Raw genomic sequence first — 23,606 nt, forward strand, 5'->3', positions numbered from 1 at the left:
AAGCTTATTTGCCATTTCCAACCCTTGTGATTTGTGCAAAATGCCTGTACTTCTGGCCTCTGGTTTCAAAGATAAAATGCCTTTGCTGACAACTATTTTTATTCAGTCTTTCAATACTACTGTATTATTAGCAGATACTAATACTTATGAAGAAACTTAACAATTGTGGCTAATCGTGTTTTATTTATATTTTTTGTTAAGCTGTCAGGTCAGATACGGAAAAAGATTTTGACACTGTCATGACTGAGTGGTTATTTCTTTTTTATCCTTTATCTATCAATGATTCGGAAAGGAAGCCACTGATCAACACTGTAATTTTAAATAAACTGTATTCAACTTTATAAGAAGATAAGAAATGGTCATTTTTCAATATTCGCATTATAATTATAACATTATGATTTGCTTATGGTTTCAATCAATTAAAAAATTACCACTATTGTACATTATTATGCGTTATTCTTGATCTGTAAATTAATTCATGTAATTGGAGTGGAGACACTGGAGGAACAAAAAGTCAAATAAATACTATCTCTAGCACGGCTATACATAATTTTACAGAAAATTCACAATAAAGAACACCGGTCTCATTAACCCAGGTGAAACTGCATTATGGAGAATGTCCTCAATGAAAAAAAAAAAAACATTTTCCTCGAGAAGGTTTGAACCAAACAACTAGGAACAGAAGGAAAGGAGACTACAGAGGAAATAGCACAAGAAAACAAGTCAAGGGAAAAGGGACACGATTAATGGTGCGGGGTTGGGGAAGAGATATTGAGCAGCGGTAGCATTCTGATTACCATGGCGTGTGGAGGGAGAGAGTTGTAACTTTAGGGGTAATTGTACAGGTACTAGGGCATAAGCAGGAGTACAGGTAAAAGGTTACGTCTAGTGAAAGTGATACGAAGGATGCGTGGGGTTAGTGGTACCATAGTATAGGGAGTAGGACCAGTAAAATGATATAGGTAGGGGTAAGGCACTGGGGTACAGACATGTAGTGTTAGAGGTAGCAGGGTTTAGGTAATGGGCAGTGGTGCTAGGACATAGGGAGGTGTAGTAGTAACGGGGGTGGTTAACATGCTGTGGTATAGATAAGGGGAGAGGTACTAAGTATAAGTGTGGGTAGTGGTACTCACAGTCAGGTGTAGTGATGCTAGGGTGGGTGTAGGGGTACAGGGTATAGGTGGTGTTAGAAGGTAGGGGGATTTTCCTAGGGTATAGGTAGGAGTAGAGGTACACCCCTCCAGCACAGCCAATGACATAATTAGATCCTACCCATGGGTTCAGGCTGCTGAACCTCACCTCCCTTCAGTGAGAGGGACTGACAAGCATCTTCATCTCTCAGCATCAAATACAAGAAATATGCGCCCCCTCCCCCACAAACACATGAGTGAGCAGTAACGAAACCTGTGCTGCAATTTGTCGATGATAAAACAAATATCTGGTTCTGAATAACATTCACTGAAACACGGAGTTAAAAAACATACAGGCAGTATCAAATGCTTTTTTTTTTTAATTCAATACATATTGTTTAAACCACCTTTTGCATAAATAGTTATCATAATACCACATTTTCGGAGTGTGTGTCGGTTTATAATTTAAGTATTCTAATTTGTGAAATGGGGAAAAATCCCTCATGCACCCCATTTTCTTCATGCTCCAGAGACTGGATTCACCACGGAAACAGGAGACTCAAAGATTAGATTGGCGCCTTTGAGGGAACTCTCTCTCTTTATGTCAGTGAAAGTAGGCCAGGAAGAAGGTAGCGGGTCCCTTCGTGTAGGAATGTAGTGCACAGTGGCTCTGACAGTCCTAAGGGGTGGATTATTGTAGTGCCAACCGGCCCCTCTCATATGTAGAGACAGGCTGCATTATATGAAACACGGGAGTGCTTAACAGAAGATCATGCAGCTCCGCCTTCCACTCCTATATTGCAGAACACAACATATTTTCTAAGAATAGCGCAACTCATATGTACAGCTTCATGAGTTTAGTAATTGTTCTTCAGATTTCACTATTTACATTCAGTATTTCAGAATTGACTTTTTATTACTTATTAGTTTGCTACATTTACTAAACTTTATATTGACTTATGACACTAGTGCCTAAGGTTGAGGAGCTGATTAGTTTGCTGTAATGATTTTATTTTCAAGAAAAATATATTTTTATTTGGCACTACTCCAATCTTCATACTTCGATTCATAAGCTATGCCACGCACCCCAACACGATTACTGTTCATGAAAAACAGCTATGTCTTATTTTTTTGGACAAATAATTTAAGTTCACCTTTATAAAATCACCCACCTACCTGGCAGATTCTGATACCTTTGGCAATCACTTCCAAACATGTGCAGCATCCAAGGTTATTGAGAGAGGACTTATGTAAAGTTTTTTTGTTCTATCTGTGACTTCCTAAAAACAGATGACATTACACTGCATGCCTGTTCTGCGCATTGTTTGCATAATTAAAGTAAGTTTTAGGGAGAAACCCCTCAAACCCACTTCCTTTCCTTTTACTTTTACCACTACCCACCCCTAAACCTTAATATTACCCATATCTCCCTTCCCCACTGCCTACTCCTAAATCCTAAAATTAACTTTACCTCTCTTTACCACTACCCAAACCTAAGGCCTATGAGTAACTTCACATCAAGTTACCAATGCCCACCTCAAGCCCAAGGCCACCCAACTATTATAAATGGAGGCCCTGGAGGATGGGGTCCCCAGGGCCATAATAGGCTCAGGGAGGGGTTCATGTCATTTGGGATGTCATTCATGATGTTATAAATGATGCAATAGAACATGTCATGAGTGATGTAATATGTGAGGTCATAAGCAATGCATGGTGGGGGCAAACGTTATTTTTTTTTAGTTCAAAACAGTAAGGTTGTCACTGGCATATTTAACCTAAGTATAACATCACTTTAACCTATGTTTTTTTTAGTGAATATATTCACAAACAACTAAAGGTTAGAGGGGTGCTATAGTTAGGTTCAGGTTTTACAAGCACAAAACCATAGAAATTCAACAGGTGTAGTAATACTTATCTCTATTAACTATAAATCATGCCCTACTGTAACTAAAACCTAATCTTTTTAAATTCTATCTCACAACTATAACGTCCCTGATACATTTTTTTTTTCAGTGAATTTCTAGTTTTTTTTTTTTTAAGGTTACGTAATATTTAATTACCTTATATTAACCTAACCCTAACCCTCCCCCCCGGAATTGGCTGCAGGACAGGCTGAAGCTGAGTCCCGAAATGGCTGTCTACACTTCCTGGTTGAAGGTTTTATTTTGGCAACATATCAGATCTCTGCACGAGAATGGGAGTATTTGTGAGTTTGTCGTGATCCTTCATATACAAATTTGGATTTCATTCAATTTCTCAAAAACTACTGAACGGATTTACACCAAGCTGCAACAAAAAAAGCACGGTTTCTGGACAAAGAGCTACTTTCTCCCAAATCTGGTGCAATTCCTTCCAGGGGTTCGGGCTGTGGTCATGTCTAACACCTCTGTGGAAATTGACATGGGAACACATTTTCTTTGACCCCCTCCCTTCTTCTTCTCACCCCCTCCCCCAACTTAAAAGATCACCCCTAAACTTTCCATGCACAACAAAAAGCTTAGAGGACACTTTGTTTGGAAAATTTCATGAAGATGCATCAAATGGCATCAAAGATATAGCCAAGTAAAAAAAAGAAAATGCGGAAACTTGGTCCTAAATATAACTACCTAACAATGATACCTACAAAGCTTGATTGACACCCAGGGTACACATCTCACATGGGCTATGGTAGCTTTGGCCAGTAAAAAGATTACATCTCATCTTCGCCATAAGGAAAGCTCATTGATAGACATTGTTTTTTTACATCAGTGTCTGCCTTTTGTTCAAACTACTACAATGCCCTTTTTCACTGCACAAAATTCGATGACAATATCTCAAGAGAGGATGGTGCTGTAGGGCTAGGCTAGGAGGGGATAGCGAGTGCGTGGAATAGCTAAGATTCAGTGGCGGCCCGTCCTTTAGGGCGGAGGGGCCACGCCCCCCCACCCCAAGAAGAATGTCTGTCAGGCTGAACAAAGTTCAGCCTGACAGACACTCTTTATGTTCAGGTCAGGCAGCCAGGAGCAGACATGCACGATTTGCGCAGACTCCTGGCTGCCTGAGCTGAACTTTGCTGGGCTGAGGAGATCACAGCTCCTATGGGCGTGACCTCCTCGGCCCAGCAAAGGGGCCTCAAGGCCCTCCCCTGGGTGACGAGGAAAGCGTCACCCACTGACACTCACCCTGGGCGCTTCAGGTTTAAGCCCTGAAGCGCCAAGGGCGAGTGTCAATCAGTGACACTTCGTCACAGAGTGGGGTGGAGTCAGCAGTCTCACTGACCCCATCCCACTCTGTGACGAGGCTGGGACTGCTGCCTTCCCTCATTGGCTGACCTAAGGTCAGCCAATGAGGGAAGGCAGCAGTCCCAACCCTCCTGGGACCTGGAGGCTGAAGGTAAGTGTGTGTGTGTGTGTGTATGTGTGTGATGTTTTAAATTGAATGTTTGGTGCGCGCGTGCATGTTTGAGTGTTATGAGTGTTGTTGATGGGTGTGCAAGCGTGCGTGTGTGTGTGAAAGAATGAATGTGTGTGATCGTGTAAAATGAATGTTTGGTGCATGCGTGCATGTTTGAATGGTATGAATGTTAATGGATGTGCGTGCGTGCGTGTGAAAGAATGAGTGTGTGTGATGTTTTAAAATGAATGCTTCGTGCGTGCATATTTGAATGGTATGAGTGTTGTTAATGGATGTGCGTGCGTGCTTGCATGTCTGTGTGTGAAAGAAGGAGTCTGTGTGTGTGTGTGTGTCCCGCCCGCCCCCCTCCCTCCTAAAGCTGCCGGCCGCCACTGCTAAGATTAAGTAGCAGCTGTTGAAATTTAAAGGTGGAAAGTAGAAGTTTGAGCAATATGCCCGGGCAAGCAAGCAAGTGAGCATGGATGTCCTGAGTGGGATTTAGGTAGGTAGGGTGGGGACTGACCACCATGAAAATAAATTTCAAAAAATTGGTTAAATTATACATTTCTCAGCATTTTTTGATACAATGGCCAAAAAGCAATAGTTTTCACAGGCATTTTTACAGAAACACTAATAAGATATCTCAGGGAAATCCACGTTTTCCAAGAAAGTCTAGCCTTACCCCAGGGTACAAACATTAAGCAGACGAAAAGAAGACTGAGGTCGAAAATATCAGTTCACCCAACTATGTATGAAGTGCCTCCTTTGGCTGAAACCATTTGTTCATTGTAGTTATTCCCCTAACAAACATTTACAGAGATCTTCCAATATACCCTGACAAGGCAGCACACCTTAAAACCGTGACCTCTGTAAACAAAAAAAGGCACACCAATTCTCCAATTCACCAGGTTTTTCATCTCAACTTCGATTTCCAAAAATTTTCTCCTGTGTGAATTTCTGGCAGTTTTGGTGTATCATTTTTAAGGGTACTTTTCTACGTTCAGAGCTTTTTTGTGCAGGATTCTATTTTTTGGCGACACTGGATGGCAATCCGGTGCAATAGATACATTTAGAAGAGGATTACACTTTGAAATTACAACAGAATTAAAGAATTAGGCCATGGTGGTTAATGTACTTGCTGAAGAAATCTGTGCTAGCTAGTCAGTGGCTTGACTCACCATAAAATAGCTAAGTGCACGCAGGCCTCATATTTGTATTGTGTGCAGACAGCTCAGTGGGTTCCAGTTTTTGCTGCACAGATTCTTGTGTCACCTGCAGGTTACACACGGTAATACTTATAATACAGTAGCAGCGCCTTGAGACCCTCACGGGTGAGTAGCTGCACTTTACAAATCCCTGACTGATTGATTGATACAGGCAGGGCTATTAGAATAATGCAATTTTGCAGCTGCAGCCTTTTCCATGTATTTATGGATTTGCCGCACAAACATACATAATCGGTAGGTTTCAACAGAAACAAATGACGTCAAATGGACTAAAAGTTACTAAAAGTATGAAGTGGAATGCGTGAAGATTGACTAGTCACCTTTTTAGGGTCGAGCCTGCGTTGCATGCGCTCGCGCATGCGTATCGCAGCGAGACACTTTAGTTACTAGAAAAGGGCTCGGAGGCCTGTCGACCTCACGTCAGTGTCCTTCATTGGTTGATGGGCTTGCCTAGTAAAATCTGCTTGCTTTCATTAGTCGAAGGCACGCACACGTCATGCCTTTTCCGGTGGTTAGCCCTCCTCGAGCGCAGGGACCAAGTACAGAAAACATGCGAGGCTCGCTGTTTTCTGTCTGATCGTGGACTACTTTTTTCTCTATTTTCCATGCGATTTCGCTTGGCAGAAGTCGAGAGCTTTACACATTTAATTTCACTTTTTTGGGTTACCTACATAAAAGCACTTTTGCCGATAGATGAAAAGTCGGGTTAGGAGTTTACAACGCGATCAGCTCTAACATGAGCAAACGCGAGACCCGTTGCATTGCAAATGCTTGTTATTATTGTTACTTAGTTCTGTATTTGGCTGCCTAGTGGTACAACTGAGATGACACCGTTGTTCAGCTTCTGTTAACAAGTTAAAATTCCAAAATAATGAATTAATACTAACACTAACTACGCTGCATTATTCTGCATAGTTTGCCTTTTCTTGCCATATAATTTAGTTAACCTTGCTATCTAATTTGGGTCTCCCTGCTACATAATTCCAGTTGCCCTGACTATAGTAATATAGCTCAACGAGTTATGAACTGGCATCAAGCAACTGCAACATGCAAACTGCAAGGTGTAAGTGTAGAACTTTATTTTTTTCTCAGTCTTTTGTTATTTTAAGGGTGCTCAAATGGATGAATGTTAGTAGTAATAAAGACTTATTAGGAAATGCTATATAAGTGATTATTCTTGTAATTACTCATTTAGATGATATATCTGACAGCACATGTATCTTCTGCATACAGAGTTTGGAAAACTCACCTGCTGCCATAAAATAGCTTAGCTCAAACACTTGGGGTCTGATGAGCAGAATGTATTTGTTTCCTCAAGGAAATTGGCATTAATGTGTTAAAGCTCCGAACCAGGATGTGACCCAAAGAAAAGGAGTGCTGATGTCCCTTTTAGTGAGGCATTTGTGTCCGGCCCCGATAAGTGAAAATAAAAATCTCGCCCCCTTTCTTCAGGTTGCAGCTCTTGCTGGCAATTGTGAGTGCCACTGAAAGTGTCCAGGTATTTACAAATTACAAGTCAGCACCTTTCATTATGGCCATTTCGACCAGATCTGGATCAAATAATAGCTGACCTCCTGCCCAGCACTGTATAGAACTATTTAATTGCACAAAATCAATTTGTGCTATCTATGAAGGCAGGACATGCTGTCCGGTGGCGTTGATGGTGACTTTACAAGCCGGGGCGGGATTCTACTTCCGGCGTCCCCCACTTATGCAAATAGTAAGCTGCTCGTCAAGGTATTAAAAACGAACTGTACGCTATGACCAAAAACATTTCTTCATTTTATAGCAACTAATTGCTCTCGTGCTGAGGAAAAGATGAATAGACAGACAGTGTGTGATGGGGTATTTCATTAATTCTGGAAACACGATTTATTATCAGTTCTTATACGGTAGGCTCTAATATGAGTTTTTGTTTTATTATTGTTATTACTATTTTTTGCAAATTTATATAGCACGAACTCGACCCGAAATTATTGGAGCATTTAACGTGACCTTGACGAGCAACCCAGTACCCGTATGTTGCAAAAATTTGGAGACTTTGGAAGAAACAGCGCCTGACTACAGGTCTGTGAAAACGATACATTTGCATTTTTATTGAGAAGGCAGTTTTCGCTATTACACAGAGTCCTTTCATGTGGATTGGGGTGCCTGCTTGGCAGATGAGCACAAGCGGCTCCTTATCATGTCATTAAGACTTCTCACCAATTTTGGTTTGAAAGCTTCTTACCCTATTTTGTCACGATGAGCCACTCCATACGGAAGCCTATGATCGTGTCCACCAATAGCAGCCTTAATCTCCCCTAAAATGTCTTCTGTGACTGAAGGCGCCACACCAGCGATTACATTTCAAACACAGGCCACTCTCTGCCTCTTTTTGAAAAGATAGCTCACAGGGCCTTTGAAGCTCGAGAATTGCCCTTTGGGTTCAGAACACATTTTCTATTTTAAACAAGGCAGTTTCACTCTCTGTTAATCGCCCCGAAAAAATCCTTGCACCGAGTTAGATACGCGCACACCAGATATGGCCCTAAATCAAGATTATTATTATTTGTTTTATTATAGTAACACAGCATTCTGTTCTCCTAAGGCGGCATCTGATAGTTGAAAAATCTGAAGTACACTAATATTCAAGCACCAAAGCAAAAAGAGAGGTCAAAAATATATAATTAAAATTGGTTATTCATCTTCCAATAGACATCATAATTTTAATCAGTAAAGCGGAGATGAAGACCAAGGTTAAAAACAAAGGATAAAAGTCATATATAGAGTGTAATGCTCATAAGACTTTCACGTAATTTTAATTATATATTTTTGACCTCTCTTTTTGCTTTGGTGCTTGAATATTAGTACCTCTGACTGCAGAACAACTTGCACGCTTAAATAAATATGGTCCAGAGCCCCCCGGCAGGGGTGCCCGCCAGGCATTGCAGCACCAGCTTGGTGTGGAGCAATTCCCGATGATGATACTAGTCATCCATTGTGATGCTTGAGGGTTCTTGCTCCTGAGACCAGTGGTTCCCCAGGTCAATCCATAAGATTTTGGAACAGTGTACTTCAGATTTTTCACTTATATTTAGGGAGACCGTACACTGGACCACTCAATCTCCCGGTCCCTCCCCCAATTTGTTTATTGAGGCATCTGATAGTTACCTGAGGTGCCCTTTTATGAAGCTGCAGGCCGCGCTCCCGATTCCCGGGTGACGTCACTAAGCTCAAACCCCGGCGGGCGCGGGCACTGGAAGGAAACAGCTTCTACTGCCCTCTAGCCAAGTCAAGAATTGGGGCGACAGTGGCAGCGCGCTCCGTAAGTGCACTGTGTGGAGATGTGCACTGGGGCCTGCGTACTGTGCCATCAAAGCGCGTGCAGGTTAACGAGCCCATCGTGGCGCCTGATCCCCTGGACGTCATGTAGGGCGACCCCTGGCATCAGAGGCGGCAAAATCAGTGCCAGTAACACAAGGACAGCTCCACTTTCTTTGTTTTCTGTCAATTTATTATTACACACAGCGAATAACATTTATTCACTATTAATGTAATACAAATGAATCCTAATTTGCTGGAATATGACCCGCTTAGCAACCCCTCCGCTCCCCCAGCTGAGGTAAACTAAAGATGATTATAAATGTATGTTGTGTGCATGCTTGAGGGTGAGAGTGTGTTTAAGTGTGGGGGTGTGGGTATGTGTAAATGTGTGTATGGGTGACTATGCGTGTGTGAGTGAAAGTAAAGGTTAAATGGGGTGTGATGTCACCGCCGCTTACGCGGACATTTTGGTGAGTTGACGTTCATGCTGTAGTCTCTAGCCTACCCTTTCACGACTCTTCAGTCCGTGGGGTGGTGTCACTGAGGCCTGCTGCTCCCACGCCACTCTGCGACGAGTTGCAAAAGGGTAGAGTAACAGGGTCCACTCCCTGACTGATGCATAGCTCCTGGTACTGCAGGGCTTCAGTCAGAAGCACATTGGGTTACTATATTTCCACGTCATCAGGGGGTGGAGTTCAGTGGTAGAGGCTATGGTTTTGCTTGATTGATGATTTCACCGATCTCAAGACAGTGAGCTCTTAGGCCCGGCACACACTCCTTCAAACAGCCTGAGATAGCACGTGTGTGCAAGAGCAACAGCACATTTACCTTACAAGGAATTCAGTGAGCGCAGCGGGGTGAGTGCAGCAGCAGCAACCCTGCGGCCAGCTTGTGTTTGTGTGTGTGTGTGTGTGTGTGTGTGTATATATATATTTATGTGTATATATATGTGTGTGAATCTGTGTCTACATTTATTTTCACTCCCTCTTTAAAGCATAAAGAATCAGTTTGAAATGTGGGGCAGAAAATAAAAAAGGACAGAGCTCCATCGCCCACATTTGCGAGGTGACATGGGTAAGAGCAATTAATTGTGCAAAGTCACTGTGTGCACATCTCCCTTACTTTCAGATCTCCTCGGTCCAGCTTACAAAATCTGGAAAAGCTCTCACTGAAAGTCTCACTGAGAGTCAAAGATAGCACGAGTCCGAAACAATTTTCAGTAGAGAAAGGGTCCAATTACTATTTGCTAAGAACACATGGTTTCCTGTACTGCCTAATATTCTACTACAAGTCCATTTAACTAGCTCCAAATGCCAATTTTCAATGTTTCAGTTGTTCTAACAGCTTTTGTCACTAGTGTGACAGGCGAGACAACCATCTACCCTGTATTCATCCAACTCCACTTCTGTACCCATGAAAGGTGGACACATACTGACATCAAAACCTCTAAGGCTGATGGTGTGGATTAGGGCAACTACTGGGGTTTGAGGGCATGAATATTGGGACAAGAAGAGATGTTTGGGGACATTGTGGCAATGCCACAGGATGGAAGATTGTATATGTATTTTAAAACTAGATGTGAAAATCTTGCCTAAATTTCTTAATTATTTGGTTGGGTATAGGCGAATAAGAAAGTGATCGCCTACCCACATCAGAATGCGTCAGTCTGGAAGTTTAAACCTGAAGTACATTCAGAGTAAGACCCATGCCTTTTTATGTACTAGAATGCAGAGTAGACATGGACCATGATGAAAAATGGGTAAAAGAAACTTGAGAAAGCTGGCGAAGTCCAGCCTCGCACATCAAAATACGCAAGCACTTCTGATGAACATGCACATGAGGATAACGTTTGCTGTTAAGCAGTTTGAAGTGCTCCGTCACATAAAAAACAGCATTGAGAAAAAATGTAACATCACCTGCAGCTACACCTACTGAAACATACTACATACATAAAGTATACATTGAAAACCAACTCTACACTAAGAACCAAAACATTTCTTCATTTTATAGCAACTAACTGCTCTCATGCTGAGAAAAAAAGGGATGAACAGTCAAGGTACGATGGGTTACTTTATTAATTTTGGCAATGCACATTATTTCGATTTCCTATACTGTGGGCTCTAATACGAGTTTTTGTTCCATTTCTTTAATTTTTTTGCAACTTTATATAACATGAACTTGACCCGAAGGTATTGGAGCACTATACATGAGCACCAGTTACATGACACAAGGGCACATTCATGTTTTTTAGGCACAGGGAGATTACGGGATTTGCCCAGAATCACAGGATGTTGAGCTGATGCCAGGACTTCAACCTGGTTCCCCAGTTACAAAGTCGGCAGCTCTGGAGGTAGTGCTACATCTCCTCCTGCCCAGAGAAGCATCCCCAAGGGGACAACATTCTGAACAACTGCATCTTTCCTGGTATGCCCAGACCTGCCCTGGCTTCCCAGCAAAGCTACAGGGGCTGTAGTCAGTTGTGTCAGTCCCCACCCACATTCTTCAGCTGTGGGAGCAAAAGAACCTCCTGTGACACCCCGGCTCCCTTTCACCACCAATGAGCAAAAGAAAAAGGCCCAATACATTTGACATCTGTTTCAAGCAGATGGCACGTATATGTGGGATTTGGGCCCTTTATTTCCCACATAAGGAGGAAAAGCATTCAGAACTGGATCCGACTTTTCAGGTTCTCTATGTTATTCCTTATTTTAGGGAAATTCCTGTCATCTCAATTCTGCCCCTGAAGCCTCTCTGCAGATATAATGGGAAACTTGTACTAGAGCTCTGCATCCTTTACAATCAGGGGTAAATCAAGGCACAAAGGCACAGACACGCTATGATTTTGCATCAAGGTTGCATCACTTTTGCGGCACAGCCCCAACCAAAAACCTTTTTGACATTTACTAAACCAGCAAAGCTATTTTGTGTGGCTTAGCCTGGTTTAGTAAATACAAAGTAGCGCAACGAAGCACATAGCGCATCCAACCATGTATTTTGATGCAAACTAATATTTTCAAAGACTAGTAAACATCTGTTTGCACCAACTGGTGAGACCTCTTACAGTCGCATAACGAGGAGATACACCTTGGTTTGTCCTTGTTACTTCCTCTTCCCATATATTGTGCATTCAGCAGCACACACAGAAAGAGTTATATGCCTCTAAGGATTGTTTTTGTGGAGGAAGGTATTCCTTCCTTAACAAAAACAATCCTGCCCATAATGTAAGCACACTTGCAATGTAGTGCAAGGGTACCTGCACAAGCACTAGGCAGCACATAGTGGGCCAGTGCAAGGACAGAGCAGAAATCCTCCATATCTTTGTGAACCGGGAGCATTTCTGCTCTTCCTCTTCACACAATCCAGTGCAGCATATTCCTTCGCGGCTCCATGTTGAGTGAAAAAATAGTAAATGTGCCCCATCACTTTCATTTAAAAACAATTAAAGAGATTAAAACAGTAAAAACTGAGCACTGCAATATAAACTATGCTTAGGACAACAAAGTAATCCCTACCATATATATTATTTATAACCGAAAGCAAGGGCCAGAATAAGAAAACATTGTATATCTAACATTAGTACATGTACTCCTATGCCCAGCTGTGGAGTTAACAACCCTTGGAAGTTCACAAAGCATCCCAATAGTGCGTCTGGTAGACTCAATCACTCACTATTTTGCAGCTGTACTCCTGAGAATGACAGCGGAGGGTTATGCATTGGGGGAATTCCCATTTCCCCAACACAGACAGTATACAGTGAAATTGCACTTGTGGACAGGAATGTGTAGAGGTGGTGGAGAAAGGCAATACAGCTATACATTACTGTCCACCTTAATACAGGGGCATTCTAATGCACTTGCAATAAGGCAAACAGATTATCTGTTATGTTTGGGACAGAGCACCCAGTTACCAGGTATTAAATCAAGCTCCTAGTCTCATAAACACCCCCACAACGCGTAAAAAACGCAAGGGTGCTCTTCATCCCTCAGGTATCTTGTATGATATCATACTACACTTGTAATATGGTGGACAGGATAACCATCACATTTGTAATGGTATGCCCCTCCACCAGACTTTAAATCAAGCTTTTGATTTTTTAGCTTCAAATATAGTGATTACATCTGGTTTGCTAGATTGCCAAGGAAAGATTTCAAGTTCAGAATGTTTGATAACTTGAACTTATGAAGTTATATGGAGTGTTGTCAACGTATTGATGAATAAAGATCTATTTTCCCCATGGATTGCTGTTAGAAGATTCATAAATAATAAGATAATCAGATGATATAATAATGAGTGGCATTATGTTGAAATGTGCACATTTCATAGTGTGAGTGAATGCCATGCACACAGGATCTAAACAATATCTGTAAGCCGTCACTAGTGTAGCAAGCATCTGAAAATGAACCTCTGTGAGAAAAAAAAATTCTGAACCCTTTCATCCGAACCTGGAAAAACGACACAAAGGGAGCCAATTTCAGCCTCCCGCTGACACCTATTTAAGAATACACGTGGGCTTCGCTTAAAGGCCAGGCTGTCAACCACACTGTATTTTACAAACAAGTTGTCACTGTTAATCCCTTTTCCATTATTGAACACAAACAGGAAATTCAGGCAAAGATTAATTAGGAAGATTCTACAATGTACCCTTATATTATACCTAAAGCAGTGGTTCCCAACCATTTCACTTCTGTGGACCTCCACTTTATCTTTACTGGAACCCAGGGACCCCCACTGAATCCTTATTGGAATCCATGGACCCCCTACTGAGACATTACTGAAAGCTGGGGACCTAATCAGTTAATAAAATTAAATTTTCTTTGCAGTCGCGGACCACCCGAGGAGGCTTTGCGGACCCCCAGGGGTCCCCAGACCACAGGTTGGGAACCACTGATCTAAGTCTTCCTGTTTTCCATTTTACCAGATTTTTACAGATAAAGACAGACATAAAAAATAAAATCCTGTCTGTATTTATTTTTAAATGTGGATAAATACGGAAATTAGGATGTTTTGTGAGTGATTATAAATGTTGTCAGTCATGGTTGCCAGGACAATAGCTGTTTGGAATGAAAGATAAGGGAGCTAAAAATATAGACATTTTAGTAATGAGGCTTAAACAGCTGCAGATGTGAACATGTTTAATAGTAAAATGTTTATGTTTTCATGTAAGTCAAATGATTTAGTATCTAGGGGTGTTCATATCAATGAAACCTGTCAGACATTCAAGTACAGGTGTACTTTTCTCAGTTTTATAAATGTGGAAATATACCAGTGTCAGCTTCATTATTTCACAAAACCCAAAATGAATATTGATAACTACAGAAAAAATAAAAAAAATAAAAATAAATATGGATAATTATAAACGGAAATATCAAGAGAATAAATACCATAAATCTAGGAGCCCTATTATGTCCTATTTTATGTATTATCATCATTAAATCGCTTAAATTGTTAAAAAGATTAATCAGAAAAACATAGAAGAGAAATTAAACATCAAAGTCACAATTAAAAGTCAGAAAATGAATATGAAATACAAACCACATAATAATACAATACAACAAAGTTTCAATCTAAAAAATGTGAAATCACTGAAAGGTAAATTACATCTTGCATTATAACCACGAATAATCATGTGGGTAAATTGATAGTTGGATTATAATTACAAACTTGATCTGAAACGGGTAGTGACAGCATTTGAACATATAGAAAGGCTGTGCAACAATCACTGAAATCTAAATCACACAATAAGGGCACAATAAATATATTTCTTTCATGTCTGAAAATATCACAGAAAAAGTGCATCTAGATTGTAATGGCTGATTACCACATGGACAGAGTTTTGAATTTTAAAGTAAGGTCCATGGTTTGGGAAACGATAAATAGTGGTGCATAATACCAACTGTAAAATTTGTCAATAGATTATGTTCATACATACTGAGCATCCACACTAAATACATTTGAAGAGCCCCTGCATTGATTGTTATATATTGAGATTTAACAGTAGATTTTAAAAGTTTAGTATGTTCTTTTATCAAAACTCTAACGCTAAGGAAAGATTATTTTAAGTTTGTAATAGAGAATAGGTATTCATAGGATTAAATAATATTGCTGTTAAGGATAAAATAATATTGGAGTTAAGGCTGAAATTGGCAAGCAATTCACAATGCCTTTATTTGCAGTATAGACAACCTGCTCACTTTTAATCCTGAAATCATATATTTTTCAGTGTAACTGCCTTCACCAGGCTATGACAATTTCCCTGTATTCCATTTAAGGACAAGCCTGTCTGAATATGTTGCAAGCAAAAATGCTGAGCATAACTCAATTGTGATCACTAAAAGTAAGGGCAAGTATTTCAAAAGCAGCCAAATAATGAACCAATGATTCGGACATAAAAATATAATCAACAGTACTACCAACTCCACAATCACCAAAAGTGGGTGTTGAGGCAGCAGATGGTAAAAAAAAAGTGATGGCGTTTAGCCAACAACCCAAGTAATGGTGTTAAATGTGCATTCCAAGACACATTCATTCCTACACATGAGATCAAACAAGCCATCCTTATTTTCCAGCTTAATAATAAAGTTTCCCACTACCATAATGTTAACAGGACTTAATTTAGATAGTATGGCATACTAAAACAAACAGTTTATGAAAGAACTAAGATTTCTTGAGTTCACTGCAGTTAGAAGTAGTAATTGTGTTGTAAAATATTGAATATCATTAGGGGACAAAAGTATTTAATATGAATTGGTTAGGCCACTATATTAATAGAATCAGTTTGAATTACTTTACCACTGCAATCAATTGTAAGCATCATCCATAACAACAACCTACCTTTATCTTTAACATGGGAGGAGGGAGTCACTAATATTCTGCATGTTTAGAAGACACTAATTGAGACTTCTTAAGTCAACCATGTTTTCTCAAGTAACATTCTCTGGAACTGGGATATCAAATTCAGCTATTCTTTCTTACAGATTTTCGGATGAATGCCAGCACATTCCATTAAAGTATTCTAATTGGTGTTAAATCCAGATGTTGTTAGGAATGCAACAGGTATTATAAGGTACAGGTGTCAATTCTATTAGTAATAGAATAGTAAGTGGTGAAGAAGTCAACCAACAACCTCTGTGTCAGCCAAAGCTGAAAATCTATTGGTTAGGAGACTGGGATTAATTACTGATAACCAGGCAGTGGTAAAGTGACTTGTGGCAAGACATATTTGCACAGTGGCGGAACACTTTACATGGCCTAGGTTGGGAGCTATAAAAGTAGCCCAGGTGAACTATACAAACAGAACCAGTATGTGTGTTATCTAAAAGGCCATGTCTAAAAGAAGCATCACCTGAAAGCGCTGTTTAAAGTATTGACAATGCAGTCACCAATATTCATATTACTCTGCATCCCAAGCAAATCCACTCTTGTATCCATGTTAATAGCTTCATGATAAACGCTAAATCTCACCAATTGCCTTAACCAAGAAATAAATCAATGAATCACCTCATTCTTTAGTAGCATAAAATTCTCACTAGCGCTCTTAGGCACACCAGGGGCATTTTTAGATACTATTACATGGAGACAAGCCAGTGATGGTAACTACGATATTCAGTATTGGTGAGCATAGATGCCCCAATTTATTAGCACTATAATCCACAATGCCAGAGCTAAGAGATACTTTATCAGGAAGTCTAGCATTGATCCGAGGAAGAGGAGGAAACATCACCTGAGATATCAAAGACAAATCAATATTTCTTAATATTCCACTCCCATGCATAGAGTCATTAAAGGTATCAGTTATTGTGGCCTGCTGAAACTCCTAAAATAGATTATTTCATTTGTGCATGGAACTATACAATTTAATTTCTCTTGCAAATTATCAAATTGAAGATGGATAGTTAACAAAATCTGTGAAACCTAGGATGTTCCTATCCACTAAATTTCTGTTATCTGTAAGCACACACATCCTGTGGCCCCATCTGGCCAGATGCTGCTACATCCTCAGTACTGCTTATATTACTGTTTGGGATTCCATAAAATGCCACTGATTTGGTCCAATGTCCTGTTGTATAGACGCAGGGTTGTCGGCCAGTAGAACATTATTACAGGATACAGTAGCTGCAGTCTTGTTGTCTAGTGCACCAACCACCTTCTTTAAAAATGTATCAACAGTAGCTTTTATGCAGCAGATACTGAGACTGATTGCACAGTAGCTTTGTGCTTACTCAGGTTATGGAAGACAATATCAATCAAAACAACACAATTAGAGCAGCCCAGAGGATGAAACACCAAGGGAGTGAGCCTAGTCCTTCAAGCCAATAACTGGCCACAGTCGTCCCTCGGGTTTTGCACAGACACAGCCATTGCACATCCCACAAAGTGGGACTGAAGCATACTTTATTTGCACTGATAGTCACAAGCAGTCGGGCCCCTGGCCACCTTCCCCTACAGCTTTCTAGATGAAGTAGTCTTAGTGTAGTCCCCAGCAAAAAACAGAACAAAGCCAAGGGTGCTATGGGCAGATGGACTGATTTATGCTTTAATAGCACTTATAGTTACAAGTGAGAGAAGCCTCCGTCCATCTTCCCCTAAAGCCTTCCGGATGCTACAGTCCAAATAAGCCCCCAGCAACAAAAGAGCAATGCCAAGGGTGTATGTAAATTGAACACATAATTGACTCCAAATACCACCCAATACATTATACTTCCTTCTATAATATTCAGTGACACATTATGGATCTGGGCCCATGATCACATAATTGTTTGCTCCAGCCATAAACAGTGACGGTGGGAAATTGCTCTTTCCAGTACATGTTAATTTACTTAATAAGCATATAGTATTCCGAGAGCAAAGCATGAAAAATAAAGCTGCGGATCAAACTGAAACTCTGTGTGCAACCTCATGTCTATATTGGCTGGCCCATTCTGCGTGGGGGGGTTGGTTGAGGGATCCTAGGGTTCCTCCATGCCCTCGCTTGAAGGTCACTCTTATATGGTACCTTAACTCTGTGCCACCTCCTACACAATGACATTTCATGATGCTACCCCCCTTAATTGACCTTTTTGCCTGTGTCTCTATAACATGGTGCAGAGACAGAGGCAAAGTATTCTCATGGTTTGCATTGACCACGCTCCAAGGCAAAATCTGGAATTCACCCTTAATATAGCATAACTTTTAGTGCTGTCCCTCATGTTACAAAAAGCTTCAGACTGTGACAAGTTTAGTTTATGAAAGTAAAGAGTAGAAGAACTAAGGTAGAAAGCTGCACCGACAATCATTTTAAATGTGCAACTGCTTGTATTTCACAGTTCGACTTTGGTGCCTTTCTAGTTAAATCACAAGTTAGAAGGATAAAACTCATGTTAAAATGTAATTTAGATTCCAGGCTAACAGTGCATATAGAAACAATATTGAATTTCTTGTGATTATTGAAAGATTAATGAGTTTGGAAAATATGCAAGTGATAGAAATGCAATTCTCTGATATACTTTTGGAATGCAATAACAAAGCTTTTCATTTTAAATTAAATGTTTTACTCATACTGATGAAAAATGTATTAATGTTGAATCTCTAAGTTTGCATATTATATGTGTTTTACTAAAATGCAATAATTAAATGCATTATATTTTTTCCCTTGTGTTAGCATACGTGTGGGCTATAGAGCCTGCATTTTGCAGTCATGTAAAAATATATATATTTTTTTAACGTGAAGTATTCTTTCAGATTTTGTTCTCATGAGAGGCAAAGTTCTTTTGTAATAAGTTAATTGTTTAGACGTGGAGAGATGTACCCATTTGTCCTTGGAAACGTTATAATGCAGGAACATGGACTGAGATCTGATATATTTATTTGAAACCTGCTTGGAGTCACACGGAAAGGAGATGTTCCCATGACAGACTTGGGAAATTGTCGAATTGTTGCAACCTGGAGTCTAGTGATTAATTATATTTGGATGATGTCTATTCAACGTAACATGAACTGACACCTTTGACAAAGCAGAACATTCCTTGTAAATTGATATACCAGTGGGCATTTGAACTTTAGTCAGTCTTGGTCAGACTGCAGCATTTTCCTGAACAGACCTTTGCTGCTTGTATAGGTTGTCCTTATGCTTGTTGACCTTGAGGCCTTGCTGATGAAGATTCCCTGAATGTTGTGTCCTATGGAGAGGTATATTCCTCTCTACCATTTGCCCTCACCCCTGAAATGCCCTTTTAAAAATTTTGTAATCCTATTATTTTGCCCTTCAGAACACTCGTATTAATGCTTCTGATATGCTGACACTTTCTCTTTTTACATATCTTTAGTCAAACTTAATGAGTATTTTGCAGTCGAAGATTATCTTTTACAAATTTTTTCTATCCTTTTTGTACTTTTTGTATTTTGCCTGTATGTGTTCCACCCCACACATGTATTTCCCTGACTTGGTTAGTTGTACACTTGACCTGTGCCCAGCCAAAGATTTTCAACTCTGTTAAATTTGACTAATGATTATTAATTCTGAGCATCGTATATCCGTGTCACACAGATTCTCATTGATTTTATGTATTCTTCTTGAGTGCTCAGTTTTATTAATGTTAGTTCATCTGAATTTATTTTGACGCCTTGGGCAACCCTTGGTGATTATGTATCTTTATAACTCTATTTTCCACATTGTCTACATTACTTTGAGCTTGTAATAGAACTTTTAACTTTTTTTCCTGATTGGAGTTTGCTTTCCATGGCCCCATTGGTCGTGATGGCCACACATCTTTCTGGGTCCAAATGTCGACCTTGTTGCACATTCGATTCCTGCGAAGGATGGAAAATGTGTCCACACCCTGCACCTTATACAGCCATGCAATGGGTATTACATTTGGTCAACACAAGCATTTTTGTCCCCTTGATTAATACGGAAGTGCCCCGAAGCACAGAAAGCAGGAGCATTACCAGGGCACGTCTGTAATATGGCTAATACCTTTTGCTTACATCAACACAACAGTCATTAAAGCCCAATTCAATAATTTGAAGAATATTCCTAGTTTCATTAGTAGAAACGCTGACATCTCCAGCATCACTTGAAATACAAAACCTCTCCCTTTCACTTCAGAACAAGGTTTACCCCGCGACCAGCCTTGTATTCTGATCTCTTAAATAATGGGCTGTCGCCACTGTGCTGACATTAACTTGACCCAGTAGTTAGCGGGCCAGGCCAGGTTTCACAGGACAGCACTGTTTCACGTTACATTCTGGTAACTTGGAGGCAAGCAGCATCCTCGGGGGAGTCAGACCGCAAGCCAGCGTGTCTGTTCCTACCTCACTGTGGTTGTCCCGCAGCCACTCTTTGACGACGTCCAAGGCTATTTTTGCTGCTGGCTCATTTGGGAAACCTAAGTTGAAAGAGAAATAAAACAATCAGTTCTATTTGTAGATGTCGATGGGAAATGTATACACCGTCTTCAAACTTCACAAAGCATTCGCAGTGTAAAAATAAACTATCTGCTTACACAACAAAAGAATTATGCTTAATCAGAACATTTGCATACACTGCATGTGGAATTAGGGTGACCACCCGTCCGTAAATTTCACGGACTGTCCGTAATTTCGCCCTGCTGTCCATTGTCCGTGATTAAAGCTTTAACGGACGGCATTTGTCCATTATTTTAGCCTTTCACCTAAAGGGCAACGGAGGCGGGGAGAAATTACGGGCAGATCAGTTTCCCCAGCCGGACTGGAAGGCAGGAAGTCTCCTGAGCTCGGAGGTAGGGGCAGACAGAGAATCAGACCTTCTTGCCAGGGGGTCTCCTTCCCTAAAGACATGCAAATATGCCCAACTGGTAAATCTTCAAATACAAAGGGGCTTGAAAACCTGCATTAACTTTTCTAAAAGGAGTCACTGGAAGTTTTCTGGTGGCAAAGATATTTCTTTTAGAGAGGTAATGGTGTTCCAAGGTGAGCTGTCGAGTGTGTGGTTTTAATGGAGTGTTATACATTTTTTTAGTTCTAGGTATAAACTGTATATTATTCAAATCTGTATTTGAGATGCACTTTTTTTTTATTTAACCAAAATGTATCAGCCTTTATTATGATGTAATTGTATTTTTCACAGTTCTTTCAGGTACTTCGGTACCTCATAGTACTAACAAACATTGGCAAAGCAATAGGTCTCATCTACGAAAGAGTTATTGGCTTTGCTAATGTGTTTTAGCCATTAGCCATGTTATACACCAGAGTAGGTGCTGTTCAGCATGGCTTAAAGTTAGTGGCATAGTGGTGTGGAGTGGAGTAGAGTAGCATAGGAGCAGTGGTGTAAAGCCCAGTGGTGCAAAGTACAGTGCAGTGGGGGTACAGTAAAGTTATTTAGAGTGTGTTAGCGTAGAGTGCAGTGGTTTAGAGTGCAGTGGCATGGAGTGGCGTGGGGCGGAGTAGAGTGGCATAGAGTGCAGTAGAGTAGAGTGGCATACAATAGAGTGGCAGAGAGAGCAGTAGTGTAGAGTGGTGCAGTGGCATAGATTGCAGAGTAGACTCACGCTGCAGGGAGTGCAGTGGTATAGTGTAGACTGGTGCAGAGTAGAGTATAGTGCTGTAGAGTGGAGTGATGCAGAGTAGAGTGGCATAGAGTGCAGTGGCATAGAATGCAGTAGTACATAGTACATTGGTGTATAGTACAGTGGTGGAGAGTGCAACGCTGCAGAGTAGAGTGTTAATGCAGTGATGTAGAGTGGAGTAGAGTGGCACAGAGAGCATTGGCGTAGAGTACAGTGGTACAGAGTAGAGGGCAGTGGCGTACAGTGCAGTTGTTTACAGTGCATTGGCGCAGAGTGAGTGGCATAGAGTGGCATGGGGTAGAGTTACATAGAGTGCAGTGGAGTAGAGTGGCATACAATAGGGTAGCAGAGAGTGCAGTAATGCAGAGTGGTGCAGTGTCATAGAGTGCAGAGTAGACTCATGTGGCATAGAGTGCAGTGGTATAGAGTGGTGCAGAGTGGAGTATTGTAGAGTGGTGTAGAGTATAGTGCCTAGAGTGCAGTTGCATAGAGTAGAGTGGTGTAGAGTGTCAGTGCAGTGGTATAGAGTGGTACAGAGAACAGTGGCATAGAGTACAGTGGTGCAGAGTAAAGGGCAGTGGCATACAGTGCAGTTGTTTAGAGTGTGCTGGTGTAGAGTGCAGTTGCATAGAGTGGCATTGGGCAGAGTAGAGTGACATAGAATGCAGTGGAATAGAGTATATTGGTGCAGAATGCAGTAGTACAGAGCAGAGTGGTGTAGAGTATAGTGGCAGCCAGTGCAGTGTTGCAGAGTGTCAGCTTACAGTGGTGTAGAGTGCATTGAACTAGAGTGCAGTGGTCAGAGTGGTATAGAGTACAGTGGTGTACAATAGATTGTTTCAGAGTAGAGTTCAGTTGCATAGAGTGGAGAGGTGCAGGGTAGAGTGCAGTGGCATAGAATGCAGTGGCACAGAGTGCAGTGGCATAAAGTAGATTATTTCACAGTAGAGTGAGGTGGCTTTGAGTGGAAGGTGCAGGTTAGAGTGGAGTTGCATAAAGTGGCATAGAGTGTGAAGGTATAGAGTAAAGTAGTGTAGAGTGCCGTGGTATAGAGTGCAGAGGTGCAGAGTAGATTAGAATGATGTACAGTGTATTGATGTAGAGTGCAACGGGCATAGAGTTGAGTGTTACAGAGTAAAGTGCATTAGCATAGAGTGTATTAGCTTAGAGTGCAGTGGCATACAGTGCAGTGTTGCAGAGTGGCAGAGAGTGGAGTTGTGCGGATTAGATTGCTGTTGCCTAGACTGGAGTGGTATGGTGTGCAGACAAGCAGAGCGCAGTGGTGTAGAGAGGCGCAAAGTGCAGTGGCATAGAGTAGAGTGGTACAGAGTAGAGTACAGAGGCATAGTGTGAAGTGGCATAGAGTGCAGTGGCATAATGTGGAGTGGTTCCGAATGAAGAAGAGTGCAGTGGCATGGAGTGGAGTAAAGTAGAGTGATACAGAATAGGGTGCAGTGGTGTGTAGTGGTGCAGAACCATATAAAGACATGGACAAAGCGGGCAATTGCCTTGCACAACCTTGCAAGGGGTCTGGCCCCTGCTCACCCTTCAAAAGCACTAACAGCAGACCATTGCACCAGAAAAGTTTGCCAAGGTGGATGGGTGTTGCTTGTTCAACCACTTGACAGTGCCCCTTCTGTTTCGCTCCTGTGTGCAGAGACAACTCCCCAGGTACCCAATACCTTCGAATAGTCTTGGTGGACCCATCTTGTCTGATTTTAGGAATTGTCCCACCTTGTTCTTCTCTTCTTTCTTTATCCAGTTTTTAGCAACAACCCTTTGAATTACTTGCAGTGGATCTCCCATTTGATCTCGAGTTCATCCTCCTCTTTTATTATCTTTGATTGGTAGTCTGGGCTCCCATTTCTGAGATAAATGTAGAGTCCCAGATATACACTCTAGTGCAGTGAGACTACAGACAAGTTATGGGTATATCAAATCCTGACATTAGGTGTGAGACTGTCGCCCACACCATCTGCCCTGCCTCTTTAAAAAAAAGTTAGGTTGAAAGTCCATGGGCGGTTGGGGTGAGCCAGATGTTTTTGTTCAAT

General features: G+C 41.1%; 1 protein-coding gene across 4 annotated transcripts in view; it reads right to left on the minus strand.

Annotated features, from left to right (window-relative positions):
- MACROD2 (mono-ADP ribosylhydrolase 2) overlaps window positions 1–23,606 on the minus strand; it is a 5,612,477-nt gene that overhangs the window by 2,081,482 nt on the left and 3,507,389 nt on the right. For all 4 annotated transcript variants that reach the window (XM_069234098.1, XM_069234097.1, XM_069234096.1 and 1 more), the window contains exon 8: window positions 20,324–20,397. In XM_069234098.1, the coding sequence (XP_069090199.1) occupies window positions 20,324–20,397 (74 nt within the window). The remainder of the gene's footprint in view (window positions 1–20,323; window positions 20,398–23,606) is intronic.

Source organism: Pleurodeles waltl, chromosome 5, assembly GCF_031143425.1.
Source record: "Pleurodeles waltl isolate 20211129_DDA chromosome 5, aPleWal1.hap1.20221129, whole genome shotgun sequence".
Classification (NCBI taxonomy): Eukaryota; Metazoa; Chordata; class Amphibia; order Caudata; family Salamandridae; genus Pleurodeles; species Pleurodeles waltl.